The 24,940-nt window shown below is 42.7% G+C and overlaps 1 protein-coding gene across 1 annotated transcript in view; it reads right to left on the reverse strand.

The window, feature by feature from the left end:
• The window catches only part of TRPM3 (transient receptor potential cation channel subfamily M member 3), a 714,222-nt gene that overhangs the window by 370,362 nt on the left and 318,920 nt on the right, over window positions 1-24,940 (reverse strand). Inside the window, exons 4-5 of the mRNA XM_030193857.1 lie at window positions 18,642-18,855; window positions 10,884-11,008 (exon numbers count right to left, since the gene is read on the reverse strand). Of these exons, the coding sequence (XP_030049717.1) occupies window positions 10,884-11,008; window positions 18,642-18,855 (339 nt within the window). The remainder of the gene's footprint in view (window positions 1-10,883; window positions 11,009-18,641; window positions 18,856-24,940) is intronic.

The raw sequence follows: 24,940 nt of genomic DNA on the forward strand, positions 1-24,940 counted from the left end.
AGATTAATGAACCAAGGGAAGAAGTGTAGATAGAAAAGAGGAGGGGACCAAGAACAGAACCCTGAGGTACGCCGACAGGCAGAAGGATAGAAGTAGAAGAGGATCCACACAAGAGAAAAACGAGTGGAAATACAATTTCAAGAGATCAAACCAGGAAAAGAGGTGAAATGCTCCGAAAAACTTTATTGAGGACCCATTGGAGACTTTAGTAAGCGCAGTTTCGGTTGAGTGGAGAGGGCGAAAACCAGATTGTAGTGGGTCAAGAATAGCATGTGAGGAGAGAAAATCAAGGCAGCGGCGGTGAACAGCACGCTCAAGTAATTTGGAGAGAAAAGGAAGGAGGGAGATGGGTCGGTAATTAGAGGGACAAGTAGGGTCGAGTGAAGGCTTCTTAAGGAGAGGTGTGACCACAGCATGTTTAAAGGCAGCAGGGGCAGTCGCAGTGGAAAGTGAGAGGTTGAGAATGTGACAGATAAAAGGAATAAGAGCAAGAGAGATGGCATTAAGAAGGTGGGTGGGAATGGGATCAGAGGAACAGGTGGTACATTTTGAGGAAGAAAGGAGAAGTGTAGTTTCCTCAATAGTAACTTCAGGAAAGGAGGAAAAGGAATGAGGGGAAGGAGAGAGAGGGGAACGGACTAGTGGAGGGAGAGGTGGTGAGGTAGAGAAAGCAAGGTTTATCTTTTGAACCTTGTTGTGAAAGAATTCAGCAAGGGTCTGAGGAGATAATGAAGGGGGAGTTGGGGGAGGGGGCACCTTGAGGAGTGTTTAATGTGGTGAAGAGAAGTCGAGGATTAGAGCCAAGAGAGTTGGTCAGTTGGATATAATAATCCTGTTTGGCACGTAAAAGAGCAGATTGGAAGGAGGTCAGCATGAACTTAAAAGTGTAAGAAATCAACAAGGGCCTGAGATTTCCGCCAGAGGCGTTCGGCGGAGCGGGTACAGGAACGTAGGTAGCGGATATTAGAAGTCAGCCAAGGTTGAGGTTTTGTACGCCTTACAGGGCGGGTCATCAAAGGTGCAAGAGTGTCTAAGGCAGAAGATAGAGTATTGTTGTAGGAAGAAACAGCCTCGTTGACAGACGTGGATGGTGCCACAGTAGAGAGGAGGTTTGAAACATGGGAGGATAGAGATGGAGGGTCAACAGGCTTATTTTCTTTCAGGGTCACCCAAGTCGATATAATCGAATGCCGATTTTGGGCATCCTCAACTGCTTCCCGTTGCGGGGACGACCAAAGTTCACGGGGGCGTGTCGGAAGCATAGTGAAGGTGGGACTGGGGCGTGCTTAACACATGGGCGTCCTCGGCTGATAATGGAAAAAAGAAGGGCGTCCCTGACAAGCACTTGACCGACTTTACTTGGTCCATTATTTTTCACAACCAAGCCTCAAAAAGGTGCCCAAACTGACCAGATGACCACCGGAGGGAATCAAGGATGACATCCCCTTACTCTCCCAGTGGTCACAAACTCCCTCCCACCCTAAAAAAAACGTTATTTTTTTTTTGCCAGTCTCAAATGTCATACCCAGCTCCCTGACAGCAGTATGCAGGTCCATGGAGCAGTTTCAGTGGGTGCAGTGCACTTCAGCCAGGCGGACCCAGGCCCATACCCCCCTACCTGTTACACTTGTGGTGGTAAATGTGAGCCCTTCAAAACCCACCCGAAACCCACTGTACCCACATGTAGGTGCCCCTCTTCAGCCTTTAGGGCTATGGTAGTGTTGTACAGTTGTGGGGAGTGGGTTTTAGGGGGGTTTGGGGGGCTCAGTACCCAAGGTAAGGGAGCTATGCACCTGGGAGCAATTTGTGAAGTCCACTGCAGTGCCCCCTAGGGTGCCCGGTTGGTGTCCTGGCATGTCAGGGGGACCAGTGCACTACGAATGCTGGCTCCTCCCATGACCAAATGGCTTGGATTTGGTTGTTTCTGAGATGGGCGTCCTCGGTTTCCATTATCGTGGAAAACCAGGGACGACCAACTCTAAGGTCGACCATCTCAACATTTAGGTTGACCATCTCTAATGTCGACCTAAATGTTGAGATTTGGGCGTCCCCGACCATATTATCGAAACGAAAGATGTACGCCCATCTTGTTTCGATAATACGTTTTTCCCCGCCCCTTCGCCGGGATGTCCTTAGAGATGGGCGTCCTTAGAGAGGGTCGTCTCCATTTGATTATGCCCCTCCAAGTGTTGATATATACAAAACATGCATCTTGGAGAATACGTGGGTCATGTTGTTGAAGCTTTGTCATAACCATCTGCATGTAAAGGAGGCATTCATCTGGGATGTACCTGAACCTGGCTCAACTATCTGTCAGAACAATTATTCACCAGATTTAGGAGAACATCTAGAGAAGTCAGTAATCTAAGTCAACAAGGATTCTTTATTCTTCATTCACTTTTGCTATACCGCTGTAAATGAAAACAGAACCAAGCAGTTTACAGTCTAAAAAATAGCTAGAAAAGAACTCCATAATTTAGATAGAAAAGTATGCCAGTCAAACATAAAGAAAGAAAGTAGAGTGAAAGGGGGGAGGGAAGGGCAGAGGAGAGAAAAGAATATAGACCCTGTGACTGCCACTGTCACTAGTGCCCATCAAAGGCTTGCTTCAACTGCCAGGTCTAAATGGCCACTTTAAATTTAGGTAAGGATAGTTTGGCTTTTTTTTTTTCTGCTGGGAGTCTGCTCCAGGAGGCCAGGGTGAAGAAATAGAATTCACCAATGATAATGACACACTGACTCTTTCAGTAGAAGAGAGTTCTTGAGAATCATGGATAGAGAATTGTTCAGAGATGAGTCAAACAGTTGGGTAACTCCTCTACTATTTCAGATGCCCAGATCACGACTCCCTAATAACAGACAGCAAGCTCTCTCTCGACTCACTTTATTGCGGAGCACTCTAAGAAGGAAACCAGAGACAAAACAGCACTTTAGCACATTCATGCAAAACATGCTGGATAATGGACATACAGATCCAGCTCCAACATTAAAAGGCAATGAAGAATGTTGGTGCTTATCTAAGAACATAAGAATAGCCATACTGGATCAGACCAATGGTCCATCTAGCCAGTATACTGTTTTCAACAGTGGCCAATCCAGGTAACAAGTTCCTGGTAGAAAAACAATTAGTAGCAACATTCCATCCTACCAATTCCAGGGAGAGAAAGGCTTCCCCATGTCTATGGACATTTTCTCCAGGAACTTGTCCAAACCATTTTGTAAACCCAGATACCCTAACTGATGTTACCACATCCTCCAGCAATGAGTTCCAGAGCTTAACTGTTCGTTGAGTGAAAAAATATTGCCCCAATTTGTTTTAAAAGTATTTCCATTAACGTCATTGAGTGTCCCCTAATCTTTGTACTTTCTAAAAGAGTGAAAAATCAATTCACTCTACTCATTCTACACCACTCAGGATTTTGTAGACTTCAATCATATCTCCCCTCAGCCATCTTTTTTCCAAGCTGAAGAGTCCTACCCTCTTTAGCCTTTCCTCATATCAGAGCAATTCCATCCTCTTTATCATTTTGGTCACTCTTCTTTAACCTTTTCTAATTCCGCTATATCTTTTTTGAGATATGGCGAGCAGAATTGAACACAATACTCAAGGTGAAGTTGCACCATGGAGCGATACAGAGGCATTTTAGTATTCTTGGTCTAATTTACCATCCCTTTCCTAATAATTCCTAGCATTCTGCTTGCTTTTTAGTCTGCTGCCTCACACTAGACAGATTTCAGTGTATTATCTACAATGACACCTAGATCTTTTTCTTGGGTGCTGACTCCCAAGTTGAAGTTTAGCATCAGGTAACTGTGGATTATTCTTTCCAATGTGCATTACTTTGTATTTGTTCACATTAAATTTCATCTGCCATTTGGATGCCCAGTCTTCCAATTTCTTAAGATCTTCCTGCAATTTTTCACAGTCCACATGTGTTTTAACAACCTTGAATAGTTTTGTGTCATCTGCAAATGTAATCACCTCACTTGTCGTTCCAAATTCCAGATCATTTATAAGCATGTTAAATAGCACCAGTCCCAGTACAGATCCATGCGGTACTCCACTATTCACCCTCCTCCATTGAGAAAAATGGCCATTTAACCTATCCAATAACCAATTCCTAATCCACAACTTTTCAAAAGCTTTCTGAAAATCAGTCAGCTCACCTTTATCGACATGGTTATTCACGCCTTCAAAGAAATGAAGCAAATTGGTGAGACAAGACTTCCCTTAGTTCACCAGTGCTAACTCTGTTCTATTAAATTATGTCTATCTATGTGTTCCGTAACTTTATTCTTTATAATAGTTTCCACTATTTTGCTTGGCACTGATGCCAGGCTTACCAGTCTGTAATTTCCCAGATCACCGCTGGAACCCTTTTTAAAAATTGGCGTTACATTGGCCACCCTCCAATTTTTAGCTCCTATGGACAATTTTAACGATATGTTACACATTACTAACAGCAGATCAGCAATTTCATGTATGAGTTTTTTCAGTATTCTAGGGTGCATGCCAGCTGGTTCAGGTGATTTACTACTCTTTAATTTGTCGATTTTGCTCAGTACGCCTTCCAAGTTCACTGAGATTTCTTTCAGTTCCTGCATCATCACTCACTTAAACCAGCCCAGTTCAGGACTGTGTTCAATTCCAGTGCTCAGTTTCAAGGAATCTCACTCAACAATGTGCTGTTTTTCTGGGCCTGACATGATCAATAACTTCTTAGGAGTCTTGATTCACTTCAGAAAAGAACCCATTGCAATAACAGCAGATATCCAGCAAATGTTCTACTGCTTTGTCATACACCCAGATTACAGAAACTATTTGAGATTCCTGTGGTACCATGACAACAGCATCAGCTAGGAGATTGTGGAGCACAGACTGAGGGCTCACATATTTGGTAACAGTCCATCACCTGCAGTGGTAACTTACAGGTATAGAAGGATAGCCCAAGAAGGAGAAAGAGTATAGCATGGATGCCAAATGCTTAATTGAGAAAGAGACTTATTGGAAGCCAATAAGTTGCAAGATCCGAGACAACATGGTTTTACCAGAGGGAAATCGTGCCAAACGAATCTCATTGAATTCTTTGATTGGGTAACTAGAGAACTGAATCATCGACATGCTATAGACGTAATCTACTTAGATTTTAGCAAAGCTTTTGACACGGTTCCCCACAGGAGGCTCTTAAATAAACTCGATGGGCTGAAGATAGGTCCCGAAGTGGTGAACTGGATTAGGAACTGGTTGACGGACAGACGACAGAGGGTGGTGGTAAATGGAGTTCGCTCGGAGGAGGGAAAGGTGAGTAGTGGAGTGCCTCAGGGATCGGTGCTGGGGCCGATTCTGTTCAATATATTTGTGAGTGACATCGCCGTAGGGTTAGAAGGTAAAGTTTGCCTATTTGCGGATGATACTAAGATTTGCAACAGAGTGGACACCTGGGAGGGAGTGGAAAGCATGAAAAAGGATCTGCGGAAGCTAGAAGAATGGTCTAAGGTTTGGCAATTAAAATTCAATGCGAAGAAATGCAAAGTGATGCACTTAGGGAGTAGAAACCCAAGAGAGACTTATGTGTTAGGCAGGGAGAGTCTGATAGGTACTGAGGGGGAGAGGGATCTTGGGGTGATAGTATCCGAGGATCTGAAGGCAACGAAACAGTGTGACAAGGCGGTGGCCGTAGCGAGAAGGTTGCTAGGCTGTATAGAGAGAGGTGTGATCAGCAGAAGAAAGGAAGTGTTGATGCCCCTGTACAAGTCGTTGGTCAGGCCCCACCTGGAGTATTGTGTTCAGTTTTGGAGGCCGTATCTTGCGAAGGATGTTAAAAAAATGGAAGCGGTGCAAAGAAAAGCTACGAGAATGGTACGGGATTTGCGTTCCAAGACGTATGAAGAGAGACTTGCTGAGCTGAACATGCATACCCTGGAGGAAAGGAGGAACAGGGGTGATATGATACAGATGTTCAAATATTTGAAAGGTATTAATCCACAAACAAATCTTTTCCGGAGATGGGAAGGCGGTAGAACGAGAGGACATGAAATGAGGTTGAAGGGGGGCAGCCTCAGGAAAGATGTCAGGAAGTATTTTTTCACAGAGAGGGTGGTGGATGCTTGGAATGCCCTCCCGCGGGAGGTGGTGGAGATGAAAACGGTAACGGAATTCAAACATGCGTGGGATATGCATAAAGGAATCCTGTGCAGAAGGAATGGATCCTCAGAAACTTAGCCGAAATTGGGTGGCGGAGCAGGTGGGGGGAAGAGGGGTGGGTGGTTGGGAGGTGAGGATAGTGGAGGGCAGACTTATACGGTCTGTGCCAGAGCCGGTGATGGGAGGCGGGACTGGTGGTTGGGAGGCGGGGAGTACTACTGGGCAGACTTGTACGGTCTGTGCCCTGAATAAGGCAGGTACAAATCAAGGTAAGGTATACACTTATGTTTGTCTTGTTGGGCAGACTGGATGGACCATGCAGGTCTTTTTCTGCCGTCATCTACTATGTTACACTATCGATGGTTTGAAGTCCTTACCTACCATAGGAGAAGCCATTGACTTAATAAAGAGAAGACAGGCAATGTTGGCAGAGGCCAATCTGAGACTTCATAAAATCACCTGTAACAGTCCAGAAGTAATGAGAGCAGTTCCTTCAGAGAATCATGCCAAAGATTTAAAGGATTTAAAGAATAGACACCACTCTGCTTCAGAGAAGTCTTGCATTACGTGGAGGGGCATTTTCGAAAGGGACGTCCAAGTTTTGATGAGGACATCCTCGCAAAACGTCCCAATCCAGGGGCGGGGAAACCCGTATTTTTGAAACAAGATGGACGTCCATCTTTTGTTTCGATAATACGGTCAGGGATGTCCAAATCCTGAAATTTGGTCGTCCCTAGACTTGGTTGTTTCTGATTTTCAATGATAATGGAAACCAAGGACGTCCATCTCAGAAACAACCAAATGCAAGCCATTTGATTGTGGGAGGAGCCAGCATTTGTAGTGCACTGGTCCCCCTGACATGCTAGGACACCAACCGGGCACCCTAGGGGGCACTGCAGTGGATTTCAGAAATTGCTCCCAGATACACAGCTCCCTTACCTTGGGTGCTGAGCCCCCCAAAACCCACTACCCACAACTGTACACCACTACCATAGCCCTTATGGGTGAAGGGGAGTACCTATATGTGGGTACAGTGGGTTTGTGGTGGGTTTTGGAGGGCTTGCTGTTTCCTCCAGAAACGTAACAGGTAGGGGGGATGGGTCTGGGTCCGCCTGGCTGAAGTGCACTGCACCCACTAAAACTGCTCCAGGGACCTGCATACTGCTGTGATGGAGCTGAGTATGACATTTGAGGCTGGCATAGAGGCTGGCAATCAATATTTTGAAAGATATTTTTTGAGGGTGGGAGGGAGTTAGTGACCACTGGGGGAGTAAGGGGAGGTCATCCCCGATTCTCTCCTGTGGTCATCTGGTCATTTTGGGCACCTTTTTGTGTCTTGTTCGTAAGAAAAACATGACCAGGTAAAGTCATCCAAGTGTTTGTCAGGGACGTCCTTGTTTCTTTCGATTATGGGTTGAGGATGTCCAAGTGTTAGGCACGCCCATGTCCCGCCTTCGCTATGCCTCCAATATGCCCCCTTGAACTTTGGCCGTCTCTGCGATGGAAAGAGGTTGGGGATGTCCAAAATTGGCTTTCGATTATACCGATTTGGCCGACCCTGTGAGAAGGCCGTCCATATTCCGATTTATGTCGAAAGATGGGCGTCCTTCTCTTTCGAAAATGAGCCCAATTGGGACCTAAAGAGAGACATTTTTACCTTTCAAGTTTCCACCCAAGAGAAGCCATATACACGCAGAGGCATATTGTCCACAGTCAAAAGTCTGTATGATTCCTACTACTACTACTACTTGACATTCCAGTCACAATTCAAGGAAGATCCCTACTGAGGGAGCTTTCCTAAAGTACTGATGATGGTCCCATTGCCACCAGAAATGAGACAAGAATGGGAGAAATGGAAAAATTCTCTAAAGACTCTTGAACAGCTGCACATCCCATGCACTTACATCCCTACAGCACTCAGTACTGTCTGTCTCAAAGAGATCTGCACCTTAGACGGTTCTGAAAAAGCCATAGCTGCAATGGCCTACTTGAAAGCTAAAGATGCAGATGGACTATCTCATCTTTGGTAAAGCTAAATTATCACCACAACCAAATCATACAATTCCACGCTTAGAATTGTGTGAAGCAGTGCTGGCAGTAGAGATAGTAGAGATGATACTTAGTGAAATGTACATTCAAGTAGACACAGTCAATGTTTATTCCGACAGTAAAGTTGTCCTGGGCTACATTTACAACCAAACCAAGAGATTTTGTGTTTACAGCAGCAACAGAGTTGAGCATATACAGAAAAATGGCATTACGTGCCAACTAACCAAAATTCAACAGACTATACCACCAGAACTGTGCCAGTGTCCCATCTAGTAGAAACCAAGTGGTTATCAGGACCAGATTTCCTTCTAAAACCTGGCTACATGTCTCCTGCTTTGGAGAACTCCTTTGAGCTTATAGACCCTGACTTTGACTCAGGGATCCATCCAAAGATGACTGTTCTTGCCACCATCATTGTGTCTCCATGTCATCAACCAGCTGATGAAAGATCAGAACCCGATCACCAAAATGCCATCAGAGATGCAGAACTGCAGATCATCAACGACAACAACTTAGCACCACCTGGAAAGTTCAACAATGGACTCTCACAGGAGACAATGATCTGCTTCACCTTCACCAGAGCCATCACTGAGCCAGTAATCCACATACACCAAGAAGAGACATGAATTCCATAAATTGTTGTTCGCTCCTGATACTCAGACATTTTCTCTCTTTTATGCTGTTTGTTGTCTGTCTCTCATTAGTATCATTTGTATTTTTTTGGAATAAGTTTCACAGGGTTTTATTTATCATTCTCTTCATTTGGTATTTTAAACCGTAACATAGGCAGACTGATGATGGTAGTCATTCCCTATTAATCTCTGGTGCTAATGTTTATGGTTTTTGAGAGAATTGGGGTTACTCCTATTCGGCTCTTGTTTGAGTCATTCTGTATAGGAGAAACACCAATACTCTCAAAACCCACAAGCGTTAACATCAGAGATTAAATATAAAACCAGGTAGTTTCTTCCTCTGCTCACAATTATTTCAATTACTTACATATAAGTAATCTATATATATAAAAGGCACCACCAACGTTCTAATGAAGCCTCCAGCTGGAAGTGTGAAGCGCCAGAGATATCCGGTTTCCCCATGAGTGAAGGAAAACAGCATAGCACGAAATCCCTCTCTCTGTAACAGTGAAGGACTCAGAGGGGGGAGGGGAGAGAGACACCCTCACTCTCTCTGTAACACAAACACAGCACAGCAGGAAACTTAACACTGAAGGACTGGACTCGGAGGGGGGAGGGGAAGGGGACAGACAGCACAGGGGAAGGGAAAGAGGGCAGAGGGCAGGGACACACACACTCCCACATGCACACTCTGAAGAAAACCTTGCTAGCCCCCGTTTCATTTGCATCAGAAACGGGGCTTTTTTACTAGTTTGTTTATATTACACACTTTTATCACTTTTACAAAGCTACAGTAAGCACAAATGTGTGCTTACTGCTGCAAAAATGGTGTACTGTGGGGCGCGCTGAGGTGTCCTGTGATAATTTTGCCATATGCATGCGCTACCTATGTGCTAAAAAAATAAAATGTATTTTTGTGGCTGGGGCGTATCTGGAGGCAGATAGTGGACATGTCTATGTAAATGAGTTAGCACGTTAGCATTGCCATGCACTAACCAATTAGCACAGACTTAGCACATGAATTCCTACCACCTACAATATAGGTGGTGGTAGAAGCTCACGTGTTTATAGCCACACGCTAATGGGAAAATTAGCACATGGCAATTAATGGAAAAATCTGAAAATCGGCCCTTTTTACCCCTGTGGTAAAAATGGCCTTAACATGCGGGAAAGACCCATGTAAGAGCACGTTAAGGCCACTTTTTGTTGCAGCTTTTTAAAAGGGTTCCACAGTGTTGAGGTGCAGTTATTTATTTATTCATTCATACTTGTATCCAACAATTATCCAAAAACGAGTTTCAGCTCAAAGTGGCTTACATTTAATAGGTGTTAGAGATTACATTGATTCAATTACATTTACAAGGTTGTATGATGCTGTGTTTTGCAGTGGTTGACAAGATAACTATTAGTGCTTATGGAATAGACATTGGGTTTCTTGAGAAGATATGTCTTAGTTCATTTCTCAAATGAAAAGATGCATAACAGTTAGAGGTTGTGTTGTGTATTGTTGTTCCAGAACGATTAGTGCATATTTTACTCATAGAATTTCCTAAAGAGGTAGGTCTTTAGGTCTTTTCTGAACTGGAGGTAGTTTGTGATGCTTCATATGACTATGGGACTAAATCCCGCCGTGTAGGTAGACTTGTATAGTATGTTTTTGCAGTTGGGCAGGTGAAGTAGTAGGTAACCTCTGGTTTCTGGGTTTGCATTTCTTGGTGATAGTTTGATCATATCTAGCATGTAGTCCGGTGACATGCCAAACAGTATTTAAAAATATATTTTGTTTTATGTTTGTTTTTCTGGAAATTTTAGTTCAAAGGAATATATACAAACATATATCTATAGCTATAGCTATTTATAGATAGATAAATAGATAGATGAAGACAGACAGATAGATAGATAGATAGATATGTAGAAAGTTTAGTTGTGAAATGAAAAACAGTCCCAATTTTTCTGTAGGTAATAGCTGACTGGAATTATTTTATGTACAATCAACCTTCTCTATGAAGCAGAAAATTAGATTAGCTGCAAACATCTAAGCAGAGTAGGTAACTTACATCTTTGCCAATTAAGTCCTCTTGGTTTTCTACAATCCCCCATGGGGCAATACCTATGGTGCAGATCTTCCCTCGAGATTTTGAGGCATGATCTTTAAGTGCATCTCCCACATGCCGAATAACTCCTACAAGGTGGACAAAAGGCACATTGTTATCAATGATCTCACATAAAGATTCAAAGAGAGCAGTTACTCTTAGATACTCACTATTTGTATAGCACTCCACAGATTTCTATAAAATTATAAACAAGTGCTTGCAAAGAGGAGGGTGAGTGGGTTATAGATTATCAGCAGAAATGACTGAATGTATGAACAATACATTGAGAGACTGAAAAGTGGGTTGACCAATAAAGTGACTGGAAGAAATGAAAACAAGAAGTTGTCCTCTTGAGTCTAAGAGAAGAAGTGAATAGCATAGAAAGAAGAAACTAATGAGGCTGTGGGGGTACAAGAGGAATCAGAGAAGACTTTGGTAACAGGAGGAGTCAGAAAGGGGACAGAAGACAGTAAATTGAAAAAATATTATCAAGGAAATAGATTGTGAGATGGGTCTTGAAAATTAAATGTGACAAAATATAATGGGACATACATAGTGGTGGGTATCAAAGACAAAGGCCAAATCACAACAGAAAAGCAGATTCAGAAAGTAGAGAATGAAAACTAAGGGGTAAATATTCAGCCGGCAGCAACCAATGTTTTTCTTCTATGAAATAGACAGTCCAGAGCAGGTAATCTGCATTTGCTGATGTGAGTTCTCTATGGGATGTCATAAATATGCGGTTTCAACAACCCTCCCATGTTCAGCCATGTTTGAACGGTGTGAACAATTAAAGTTATGACTTGTTGACCCTGACACAGCTAATTGAAATACTGACCATCGTTGGTCACGGTCTTGTTTTCTGTTTGAGCTGGGAGAAAGAGACAACACAGGTAAGTACATTTTTGTCATTTCTGAAGTTTATTTCAATAGTTATAATAAAGATTCCACTGTCTGGGAGCTTCTTGAGGCTTTTTCCTCCCTTTGCTTTTGATGCTTATGTCTATATTGGAGAACCTCTGTTTTATAGTGTGTTAAAAACATTACTGCATGGCCATTAATGGAAAAAAATAGAAAACTGGGATTTTTACAGGCATGGTAAAAATGGCCTTAGCATACAGCACACTAAAGCTAATTCCTCCCATAGCTTAGTAAAAGGACCCCTTAGTTCTGTGAATGAAAAAATATTCCGATACCATATATTAACCCTTTAAAGAGAACATGTTATTCAGTCCCATGATGTTTTCTATAGCACACAACAGTTCCTAGGTTTGAATTGCTCCATGTGACTTATGACATTATTTATTTAAATTTGCTAACTGCCTAATCTGAAAAAAAATCCTTTAGGCTATGAACTGAATCAAAACCTGAGAGTAAAATATTCTATTAATAACCAACCATACAAAACACCTGACAAAACTAACCATCAACACAGAGCATGTCGAAAGCAGAAAATTCAGCATTTGTAGACATTGTAGTATTGTTATTACTTAGGATTTACCGTTAGTGGTCTGAAAGCATGCTTTCTTTTACTATAATCACAGAATGAAAATTACTTTTGATAACACAAAATTATATACATTATTTTTATAGTATCATTATTCCACAGGGTACATTATTCCTGCTTGATTTTTAGCTCAGAGCTTTCTCCTTGAAACCGCATATTTATGACAAGGAATCCCATAGAGAGCTCACATTAGTAAATGCAGATTGCCAGCTCTGGAATGTCTATTTAGTAGTAGTAGTATTTCATAGAACTATAGCAATGACTGAACAGCTGTCATCACATTAGAGCAAAAATTAACAGTGTTTTCAGTTATAATACTCCAAAACCTGCAGGTTTGTATAAAACATGATAGCAAGTTCCATTTTGGATTTGAGGGGCCCTTTTAAAGATCAGCGGTAAGCCCAACATGGGCTTACCGCTTGCTCTTGGGGGATTATTGCCGGCCCAACACAGCCGCCGGCGGTAGTTCTGAGTCGAGCATGCACCATTTCTGGGGGTTAGTGCGGCAGTAACCCCGCTGTAATTGAGCATTGCCAAGTGCTGCCCGGTTATCATCAGGTTACCATGGGAGTCCTTACCGCCATCTTAGTGGGTGGCGGCAAGGGCTCCCCACCGTATGGCCATGCGGTAAGAGTTATCTCACCACATGGACATTTTTCTTGGGGGGGGGGGGAGCTTTTACCGGCTGCGGTAGAAAGGGCCCTGGCATACGGGAAAAAGGGCCCCTGCCACTACCAGAGGGCCATTTTTCCCACAGCTTAGTAACAGGACCCCTTAGCTTGTTCATTATGCATTAATACACACTTAGAGTCCTTTTATGAAGCACTAATGCGTGCTTATCACAGCTAAAAATGCTTTACTGTGATGCCACGCTCAGCCGTCCCACAGAAATTTTGGGATCGGCGCACTACCAACACACTGAAAAATAACATTTACTTTTTAGAGCTGGTGGTGAGTCTGGGGCAGAGTGTGGGCATGCTCTGTGCTAACTGGTTAGCACAGCTACGTTGCCATGTGCTAACTGATTAGCACATAGTTAGTGCGTGAGTCTCTACCTCATATGTAATGAGTGTTGGTAGGGGCTCACGCACTAATGACCACATGCTAATGGGAAAATTAGTACGTAGCCATGAATACAGAAAATAGAAAAAAAAAATTGGCCAGTTTACCCCTGCAGTAGAAAAGGCCTTAGTGCTTGGGAATGACCCACATAAGGGCACGATAAGGTCACATTTTAATGGCAGTTTGGGAAAAGGGCCCCTTACTCTTGCAGCATGTGCCCAGATAAATACATATTTAGTTTTAGGCCCTTGTCAACATTAGTGCAGCTAAAGTCTATTTCATGTGGCATCTAACTAGGACAGAAATGTCCTCTCACCCCTAAACAGACTGTCATTCTAGGTGGTGAATGGTTTTTGATAATCAAAATGACTGTAATTAGTACATTATAAAATGTTAAATTATATAATAAAGAAAAGAGTTATATAAGTATATAAGTATTGCCATACTGGGACAGACCAAAGGTCCATCAAGCCCAGCATCCTGTTTCTAACAGTAGCCAATCCAGGTCACAAATACCTGGCAAGATCCCCCCAAAATACATAACATTTTATACTGCTTACCCCAGAAATAGTGGATTTTCCCCAAGTCCAATTTGATAATGGTCTATGGACTTTTCCTTTAGGAAGCCAGCCAAAACTTTTTTAAACTCTGCTAAGCTAACCGCCTTTATCACATTCTCTGGCAACAAATTCCAGAGTTTAATTACACATTGAGTGAAGAAACATTTTCTCTGATTTGTTTTAAATTTATTACTTTGTAGCTTCATCGCACGCCCCCTAGTCCTAGTATTTTTGGATATTGTAAACAGACACTTCACGTCTACCCGTTCAACTCCACTCATTATTTTATAGACCTCTATCATATCTCCCCTCAGCTGCCTTTTCTCTAAGCTGAAGAGCCCTAGCCCTAGACTTAAATATTAGAAAACAGAAGCAATTTGTTTGGTCTTAGTCTCCATTCTGAGAAAAGAGAGAAAGAAAGGGCAAATCATGAACTGTGAGTAATTGTCAGACCTGTGAGTTCTTGTACCAAGTAGAGCGCTGCCAAGCCCGGTACTCGGACCAGGTTCTGCTTGGCGGCCGGACAACCCTGGGTTTCACCTGTGCTGACCACCATTTCCCAGAGGTTGAGCCCCTAGGTGCGGGTGGCCTGCAGGGCTTACGTGATGGAGCAGGAAGCGGGGTGATGAACATGACAGCCAGACAGGCAGCAGGCAAGAGAGTGATCCAGATACAGGCAGAGTCAGTAGGCAGGCAGCAGACATGAGAGTAATCCAGGTATAGGCAAGGTCAGTAGGCAGGCAGCAGACACGAAAGTAATCCAGGTACAGGCAAGGTCAGTAGGCAGACAGCAGATATAAGAGTAATCCAGGTACAGGCAGAGTCAGTAGGCAGGCAGCAGACATGAGAGTAATCCAGGTACAGGCAGAGTCAGTAACGAAGAACAAAGTAGAGGAGAAGCACACTACTGGGCAAGTAGATTGGAGGAGTGGCCTAGTGGTTAGGGTGGTGGACTTTGGTCCTGGGGAACTGAGGAACTGAGTTCGATTCCCGGCACAGGCAGCTCCTTGTGACTCTGGGCAAGTCACTTAACCCTCTATTGCCCGCCACATTGAGCCTGCCATGAGTGGGAAAGCGCGGGGTACAAATATAACAAAAATAAAATAACACCTACCAAAGTAGAAGCCGAAGCAAGGAGTCTAGGGAGAGCTCAGCTGATAAAGTGCTGGTGTCTGACATCAGCAGGGAGAAGGGGCACAGCCATAGGACAAGAGCAGGGGAAGGAAGAACTGGAAGACCAATAGGAGAGAAGCAAGGGAAGCCAGGCAGAGGAAGAGCAGACCCAGGTGGGTGGAAGCAAAGCTATCAAGGAGCCTAGAAGCCAGGCAGAGAAAGAGCAGAAACAGGTGCATGGAAGCAAAGCAATCAAGGAGCCTGGAAGCCAGGCAGAGAGAGAGAGAGAGAGCAGAAACAGGTGCATGGAAGCAAAGCAATCAAGGAGCCTGCAGCCAGAGAAGAACCACACACACATGGCTCAGGGCTGTGCCAGTCAAGTGTGCGTGTCGACGGGACCCTGTACAGCCCGAGGACGCTGCTTGCGTTGAGGTAGGGGATATGACAGTAATGCTGCTACTTCTCCTGTTTTGAGGCCTATGGACCATCATATTTAGGTTACTATAGCAGGCCCCCCTAATACATCTCCCTAGTATTCTGGAGCTTTGTTATCTTCAGACATGTGTGCATCCCCCTCCCCCCCACCCACTGATTGTTGGGAGATTCCACACAGGACTTGGGCCTTCAGCTGTTGCTATGGTAACTTTATCTACTGTTACATTGGTTAATATTGAAGCTGTGCCTTTCCCTGGGTCATTCCCTCGACACCCCTCTCTCCCCCCCCCCCCCCCCCAAGTGGAAGGTTCAGAAGGAGACAGTATGGAAGAAACAGAAGAGGGTTTTATTACCCTCTAAAAGATACATGAAATACTGTGATTCAGAATGAATCTTATCTTCATAGTTTTGGAACCCAAATGGCAGTTTTCTCAGCTGAGACTATTGCCAAATTGGACGACCAGGAGCAGGAGGAATGTGTTCAGTAAAATTTTATATAATAATGCCAGAAGGTCTCATAGGAGGTTTGGAAAGTATTAGAGTTACAACTTGTTTATACACTGTCAGCTTGTTACAGCTTGTTTATACACTGACAGCTGGTAATTGTTAATTTTCCTAGGAAAAGATTACTTTCCGCTATGGTGTTACTTAAAATTATTTTCCTGAAGTGTTACATTTTTCAGCCGAGGTTCCTATCTCAAAATGTTATTATTCTCCTGATGTCAAAGTTCAGACTGTGCAATCTGCAGGAGGTATGGATGAGGTAGGAAATGCTGTCTCTTCAGGATTAGACTAATTTCTTAGAGTCATCAACTGATACTATTGATTCTAGGGCACCATTGCTTGTTACATTTGTTTCTGAGTTAGATAAAGTAAAAATTCTGAAACTTTAATTTGCGAATAAGGCTGTGAAGTTTTTTTTTTTTAATATTTAATGTTTGTTTTATTTCAGGCAATGATACATTACAACACTTTTCAAACAAAACACAGAAAATCCTGCTCATCTTAAACACAAAACAACCACAAACATCCAATCTAGAAAACCTTAGTTGATGTCACATGCGTGATCAATCCAACCCCATGTTAATAGCCTCCTTTTCTTCTCCACCCTTCCATCCTCCCACTGTGATGTTTTGCAGCAGGGGCAGGCAATCGGCAGAGTGAAGAGCAACGCTGGAGGAAGACCTCTTCTGCTGGCGGGGATCACTGCCAGCCAGAGTATTTCAATTGCAGTTGCAGCAGCAATGTGGGGGGGGGGGGGGGGGGGGGGGGGCAGCGGATGACAATTATGGGGGGGGGGGGGGGGCGGCAGTTTGCACCTGGTTCAGTCTCTCAGCGGCCCTGCTGGTACCTATTTTATATATTCTCTCTGACGCCTCAGTGTCAGGCAAACAGGAGCTCTCAGGATCCATTTCCCTGCAATGGGCTGCTTTCTCCTGGTCTCTGTCGTCTCCCAACATGATGGTATGACAGGAAGACATATCCTTCTCTGGTGTGCTTTCCATGGGATTTGGGTCCAGGGTAGCAGGGTTTAGGCTCTCAGTCTTTTCTCAGGGAAACACCTCCTTATAGCTGGCAACTGCTTTGTTAATGAGCTCACCTGCCCTAACTTCCAGCTCTACCCACACCAGGTACATGAAAGCTGTAGTTGCTTCAGGTGGTCATATTTATTCTGGGTTCCCCATTGCAACTCCTTATTCTTAAAGGAGAACTGACTCTCCGGCACTGGCTATTTTATTAAGGTTCTGGTAGTGTGTGGTGGGGTTTCCAATAGCTTCTTACATTCCTTCTCTGGTTTTGGGAACTATGCTCTGGCTGCTCATCATACATGCTATCATGTCAACATACTATTCAAGAGAGTACTAGTAAAGGTGAGCTTGGATATGAAAGGGACTGGAACCAACTCTTATAAGGACTGCAACTTGGACAGTCAAGAACATGCAAGTTGGTGATGAAACTTGTACATGACTTGCTGTTAACCAAGAACCTGATGATGTGGACAATGTTTTATTTTGTGATTATGCATGTTTTATTCTGTGATCCACTTTAGTCAAAGCAGAATATGTATACAACATAACAATAACATCTTGGCAGCATTATGTCCCGTAATGGGAACACTGAGAGGGAATGCCATTGATAGGGTTGGCAAGGCTGCATCAGTCGTTTAACAGATGTGTTGAATATGGACAACAACAGCAATCAAAACTGATGAAAATTAAGCCCTATATAGCTATTGCCTGCCAAATGCAATCTATGCCTGTAAAATGTGGAAAATTACTACAAAGAGCACAAAACCTGAATGTAATACATCAGCAGTGCCTGTGCAGAATCCTTGGTGACATCTATGACCACGTTAAGAGGAGATCCTGAGGAGAAAAGATTCTTGAAGGTTCCAAGCAACAGCTTGAGTAAATGGTCATATTGGCTGGACACATTCTAAAGCTTCGTAATCACCAGCAGGTGGGAAGATAAAGAACTGAAGACCAAAGAAGACCTGACATAGCATATTCAAAGAAAGTGTTTAGTACCTTGGCACCAACTAGAAAGAAATGGAAATTGTTGCAGTTGATTGAACATGCTGGAGAACCTTTGCCAATCAGTGTACCCAGGAGCACTGGCGGACCTAAGTCTAAGTAACTTGGGCAGCGTAGTCCAGTCTGCGTGCCATTGCTATTCAGCAGATAGTGTGCTGTAAATCTGCAGATTATATCCAGTATATAAGGTAAGTGTAAGACCAAGCAGTAACTACAATTGTAGCATCATTCTTATATTTTTGATTTAGGCTTGCCCTAACAGTGAAGGACAATCTGGATTATGGGGCCTACTTAATTTTATGGGTAGGCAGACAAGTGGGCTGTCAAATGTATGGCACTCATTTTAACCTCATGGCAAAAAATGCAGACATAGAATAGCTATGAAGGAGTTTCACACCTATTAAGTGAGGCTGAATATCTGGATAAATTTAACTGATTAGTGTTAAACGGTTAATGTCTTATTTTCCACAGCTAAATATTAACCCTTCAATTTCTAAATGTTCATGCTTACCTGTGTTAACTCCTCCAGTGAATATCCATGCACCTGTTGTCATGGCAGCTTTAATTAAGCCCTTTCCAAAGACTTGTTTGAGTTTTGGCTGAAGTTCAAAGTTTTGTAGGCCTCCATGGACAGAGATCAGAAGCTTGGGAAGCTCAAGTTGCCATTCCTTGGTCATAAGGTGCAGAAGGAGGTCAGGCTTTGTGTCAAAGGAGACACGCACATACTGCAGAAAGAACAAAATTGAAAAATCAATATCTGTTTATCATTCTATACTAGGTGGCCTAAAGTTCGATGACAACTGCATGTATAAGTCATATTATACTAGCACTGATGTGCATGACTGTTACATTTAGGCACATAAGTGCTAGCTGCAGGTTCAGTAGTATTTTATAACACATGCACACAACTGCTTTAGGACTAGATTCAGTAAACGGTGCTCAAATTTGGGCACTGAAAAATGCGCACCAAGCGCTATTCTATAAATGGCACTCTGAGTTGTGCACTGTTTATAGAATAGTGCATAGCACCGGGATCCGCACCCAGATGTAGATCGACTGAAAACCTGGTTTAAATCCTCGCATGGAAGTTAGGCGCGGATCCCCCAAATTTATAATACCGTGAATATCTTTAGTAAACGCCCCTGACCCACCCATGCCCCTCCCATGGCCTTGTCTCAATTCAGTTGTGCGCTAGATGATTTGCATGAGCATTATCACAGAATAGCCCTTAGCAACATGTTCACGCAAATCCAAATTGGAGTCAATTAACTGCAATAATTGATTGTTAGTGTCCAATTATTGCTAGTTATCAGCTCATTATTCAACTAACTTGCACACACAATTTTGAGCGCCATGTCTAGAATCCAGGGTTTAGCGTGTAAATGCAAGCGGGTGTTGGGAGAGGAGCATAGGTGAGGCAAGGGCATGTCCAACATTTACAAATATAATTTACAGACTACCTTAAGCTACAGGCTAAAGTGCCACGTTTAGGAGTGCTCATTTAGAAGTCCTTTTACTAAGAGAAATAGGCGCCTTTGCACGTACAATGCGTGTCAAATTAAATCTACCGCCTGGCAACTCGTATCCTGGGCGGTAATTCTAATTTTTACGCACGTCCGATATGCATGCCATGCTAACCGGGCAGTAATCAGCAGTGTATGTGTGCTGATGATTACTGCCCAGTTAATGCGTGAGACCTTACTGCTAAGACAATGGGTGGTGGTAAGATCTCAGACCCAAAATGGACACTTGCCAATTTTTATTTTGCCACACGTCTATTTTCAGCTAAAAAAAAGGCCTTTTTTGCAGGCGAGTTGAGAAATGAACATATGTGCATCCAAAACACGCACCTACACTAGCGCAGGCCATTTTTTCACACGCCTTAGTAAAAGGACCCCTTAGGCACTAGAATGCTATATTTAGGAGCATGCATTTACATCTGCCAAAGACATGGTGTACGTGCATGCACACATATTTAGAAACACCAAAGCCGACTTATGCTAATGTTCTATGGGGCTGATATTCAGATCGTGGGAGTCAGCCTGGCTAACTCCTGTGGTCGGCATGGAGGCTGGATATTCAATGTCAGGCTATTTCCAGTGACTGGCATTACACATTCGGTTTATTTTTGGCCGGTTTAAATGTAACCAGTCAAATCAATATTCAGCACTGGCCGGTTAAGTTTAAACCGGCTGAAGATAGGCCTGCTATTTCAGTGGCCCGATTTAGCTGCCAAACTTAGCTGGCGATGCACTGAATATTAGTGGATAGCCAGTTATATCATGCAATATAACCGGTTAGCCGCTAAGGGCCAGATTCTAAATATTGCATCTAAAAACTCTGTGTGGAATAAATTTCCGCCTTTACGCAGCACCTACATTTAGGCGTGGTATATAGAATATGCTTAGTTGATATCAGAGTGCTTAAAACTATGCATATCCTTTTATACCAAGGGAAATGTGGCATTAATGCTGGCACGTAAATTTAGGTGCACAGGGGTATATTCTATGACAGTGAATGCAAATTTTGGAATGCCCATGAAACGCCCATTTCTCCACCCATAACTACATCCCTTTTTGGCTGCGTGCCTTACAATTTAGGCACAGTGCATTAAGGAATATGCTTAGCGAGTGTGCGTAAATTCTAATTATTTCCAGTTAGTGCTCATTATTGCTCAATAAGACTTGTTATCAACACTGATTAGCTTGTTAAGCAATTAAGTTACATGCATTGTTATAGATTATGTTTGGATTTTAGCACGGAACAGTAGGCACTCCTTTTACAAAGTGGCAGTAAGCTCAATGCGGGCTTACTGCTCATTAAAAAGGAAGTACTGACGGGCTACTGCAGCATCCTGGCAGTAGTTTCCACCCCAGTGTGCTGCCCGGTTACCGCTGGGTTAGCGAGGGAGCCCTTACCGCTGCCTCAATGGGTGGTGGTAAGGGCTCTTCTCAAAATGGCCGCCCAGCAAGTGCATCACTTCCTGTATGGTCATTTCCTGAAAAAAAGAAAGACCTACCTTTTTCCCACTGCGCTAAAAGGGGGCCTTGGCGCACATCAAAAACATGTGCCAACATCAGCGCAGGCCCCCTTTTGCCGCAACTTGGTAAAAGGGGCACTAGGTGAGATATACAGAATCCAGGGGTAAGCACTGACTGGGAATATTCAGCGGGAGTTAACTGGCTAACTCCTGCTCAATAATCATGGATAACCAGTTAAGCACTATTTAACTGGCCAGAAGCCTTTCCTGGCCAGTCAAATAGTGCTGAATATCTAGGGGGGGGGGGGGTGGGTGGGTGGGTATAAGAACACTTATGCACATGTCTGTGCTCTTATAGAAAAGGCTCACAGCCCACATAGGGCCCCTTTTGCCAAGCTGTGAGAAAAGGGGGCCTGCGCTGGCATTGGCATGTGCTTTTCATGCAGACCGAGGCCCCCTTTTGCTGCACTGGGTAAAAGGGAAGTCTCTGTTTCCTGCCAAAAATGGTTGTGCGGCAAGTAAAGCACTTGCCGCGTGACCATTTCAGAGGGGGAGCCCTTACTGCCACCCATTGAGGTGGCAGTAAGAGCTCCCATGCTAATCCAGCGTTAACTGAGCAACACGTGGCTCTGCCCATTTACCGCCGGGTACACTCAGGCACTACAAAAATAGATATATTTTTGTAGCGCCGGATATGACGGCGCACTAGGGGTGGGAAGTACCCCCGGCTGTTGCAGTAACTTGGCGGTACTTCCTGTTTATTTATTTATTTGTTACATTTATATCCAACATTTTCCCACCTATTTGCATGCTCAATGTGGCTTACAAAGTACCGTAATGGCGTTTGCCATTTCGGTTGATAACAAATACAAGTTTGTGTTGTGGTCAAATGAGGTAGAAGTGAATCAGGTGTGGTTATCCCACACCAGGGTACAATAAGGTTGTATACTGGGGGAGTTACATAGATGACATTTTTGTTATGGAATACTACTGGCTGAGTTACTCCAATTTGTGGAAGAACAATGGATGTTATCCTACCATCAAGTTTGACTGTAATTTCTATTATGAACATTTCAATTTTCTAGATGTGTGGATTAAAAAAGAAGGCAGTTATCTGAGCACGGAAGTTTATTCCAAAACCCACAGATAGATTTTTTTTTTTTTTTAGCATATAAAAGTATGCATCTGGTTCATCATAAGAACAATTGTCCCTTTTCACAATTTTTAAGATATAGGAAAATATGTGGCACTACCCAACAATATAATCAATCTTCTGAGAAGCTGAAAGTTAAATTTTGGGAAAAGTGATACCTGGAGAAATTAATTTAAGAAATCATATAAAAGAGCATTATATAACAAATCAAGATTTTCTTTTGGAACCTAGGGTTAGAAACAAATCTGAGGTTTTTCCTTGTATTTTGAGCAGTTTAGCGAGCAGTAAGCCTGCTTTGGGCTTACTACCACTTAGTAAAAGGGACCCACAGTTTGGAGGCCTAAATTCTTGCACCCAGTTATAGAATTGCTCTCTAAAGGTATTTATATCATTTTGCTGCCAAGAAATGACAGTAATTTAAACTGTATACAAAACAGTATTTCACTTAGCAGGAAAAAAGGCCTCAAAGAGCTCAAGGATCATAATAAATCTATCAGAGCTAGAACAGATCACAGGGATCCTGCCATCATCATTGGCCAAAATCTTATGATGTACAATTTTTCCTGCAGGTGTTGTAAGTCTCAGGTTTGACTATTATATTGTATGTATATATTACTCTTTCAAAATATATAATAACTTTATTGGCACCATCACTTATCTTTCACGGTTGTGCTATGGACTGAGTAGCCAAAATAGTGTTGTGCTGTACTCTCTTCAACTCATGTACATCATAAGGTTTTGGCCGATGATGATGGCAGGATCCCTGTGATCTGTTCTAGCTCTGATAGATTTATTATGATCTTTTAGCTCTTTGAGGCCTTTTTTCCTGCTAAGTGAAATACTGTTTTGTATACAGTTTAAATTACTGTCATTTCTTGGCAGAGGATTATCCTGTGAGTTTGACATATAGTCTAGCATATCTGCACCCGAGTGTTAATTTATTTATATCACTTCTACAGAACAACCTCTGCAACTTCAGCATAGAGATAAAAATGTTCATACCCAAAAATTATAGATTTCTTTTTTCCTTTAAATTATTTAATTTTAATTGTTTTTTTTTTCAGGGGGGCTGATAACTATATCTGAAGCTACTCTAAGCAGGCAGAGTGATGACTGAAGTATATTGAAGTATCAGCAAGTGTTTTGGGCTTTTTGCCCTTAATTCCAATTAATTTTAAGGCATTGCCATGCTCATTTTGCTTCCTTTTCACACTTGCAGATATTAGTGGCCCCAGAACATTGACTCCGTATATCAGAAAAGGGATAACAAGGAGAGAGCATGTAATGAAACTAACATATGAGTCCAAGCAGGGCTCAGCCTAAGGAAGCATTCAGAGCAGCTTATCCATGGCCCCCGAACTACACTGTTAAAATATATGATGTGATGATTGTTACTCACCAAACTTCATGAATAACTTTAGGCACGGTTTATACAATAGCACTTAAGCATGTTTGGGTTTTGTTTTTTGTGCTGATTTTTTCAGCTTCATTTATAAAATTTAGTTCTATGTGCACAAAAGTATGCATGGTGCCAGATGACCTACATGTGTGTTTTCAGAGGTGGAGTTTGGGGTGGAGTATAGATGGCGATGTGATTTACCTTCATTGTTATATGCCTCTTTTCTGTTTTTCTTTTAAGCCTCTGCCAGAGGTCCTGGATAATGGCAGGTGGAGAGGGGGGACATCCACAGTAGGGACTATGGAGGCTTAGGCTCCCCAAACTTCTTATCCAAGGTGCCTCTGATCATTTGGATTTGAGGTTTGCACATGTAATTGGTGGGGAAACTATGCTCAGTTCTCTGGTGTTTAAAATAATATATATATATAAAGATTTTTTTTCCACTTGGCTCCTTAATTGACTCTTCCTAGATGCCCAGTTTTGTAAACTCTGGTACTTATGCTTGTAATTGCCAGGAGGTACATGTGCATCTTGTAAAAACTAACATTTAAATATTCAAAACCCAAGTGATGCTGTTCTGTTTTTGAATATGTTTCATATCAAAATAGCTGTTCGTATTGGATGTTCTGGAACTTGCATGGGCATTCCCCAGAATCCTTATGCATATTTTACAAAAGGCTCAGAATTGGTTAATCTTTTCTAAATGATATGGAGAACTATGAATGTCCTAGGTAGGATGTTCCAATATCTACTTAAATACTCTAAGGAAAATCAGGTTTTACTGGTCTTAATGCATGATCATATAGGTCTTCACTGATTACCAAACAGAAACATCTGGGATCCACTGTTCTAATACATTTTTATCTGCTCATTAGAGATGTGCATTCATTTGAAATAACATGAAATATCAACATTACTTATCATGTCATTTTGTGTCATTTTTAACCTTAAATGACAGGAACAGCTCTAAAAACATTGAATATGGAAACGAGCATTATTACACAACTGTTGCATGAACAGTGCACCCTTTTGCTCAACTAACCTGTTCAAAAAGGCATACCCTAATGATCCAACTTAAATGGCTCAACTCAGCAACACAACAAAACCAAAGCTCGTACTGGACATAACCCTTCCTTCTTATAATTCCCAATGTGTCTGTCACACTTTAACTTCACTTTATCACAACCTCACTATGTATTTGTTCAAACCGGTATTGGCGATTGCCTGTACGGTACTATGTAAGCCACATTGAGCCTGCAAATAGGTGGGAAAATGTAG

Source organism: Microcaecilia unicolor, chromosome 2 (genome assembly GCF_901765095.1).
Source record: "Microcaecilia unicolor chromosome 2, aMicUni1.1, whole genome shotgun sequence".
In the NCBI taxonomy this organism is placed as follows: Eukaryota; Metazoa; Chordata; class Amphibia; order Gymnophiona; family Siphonopidae; genus Microcaecilia; species Microcaecilia unicolor.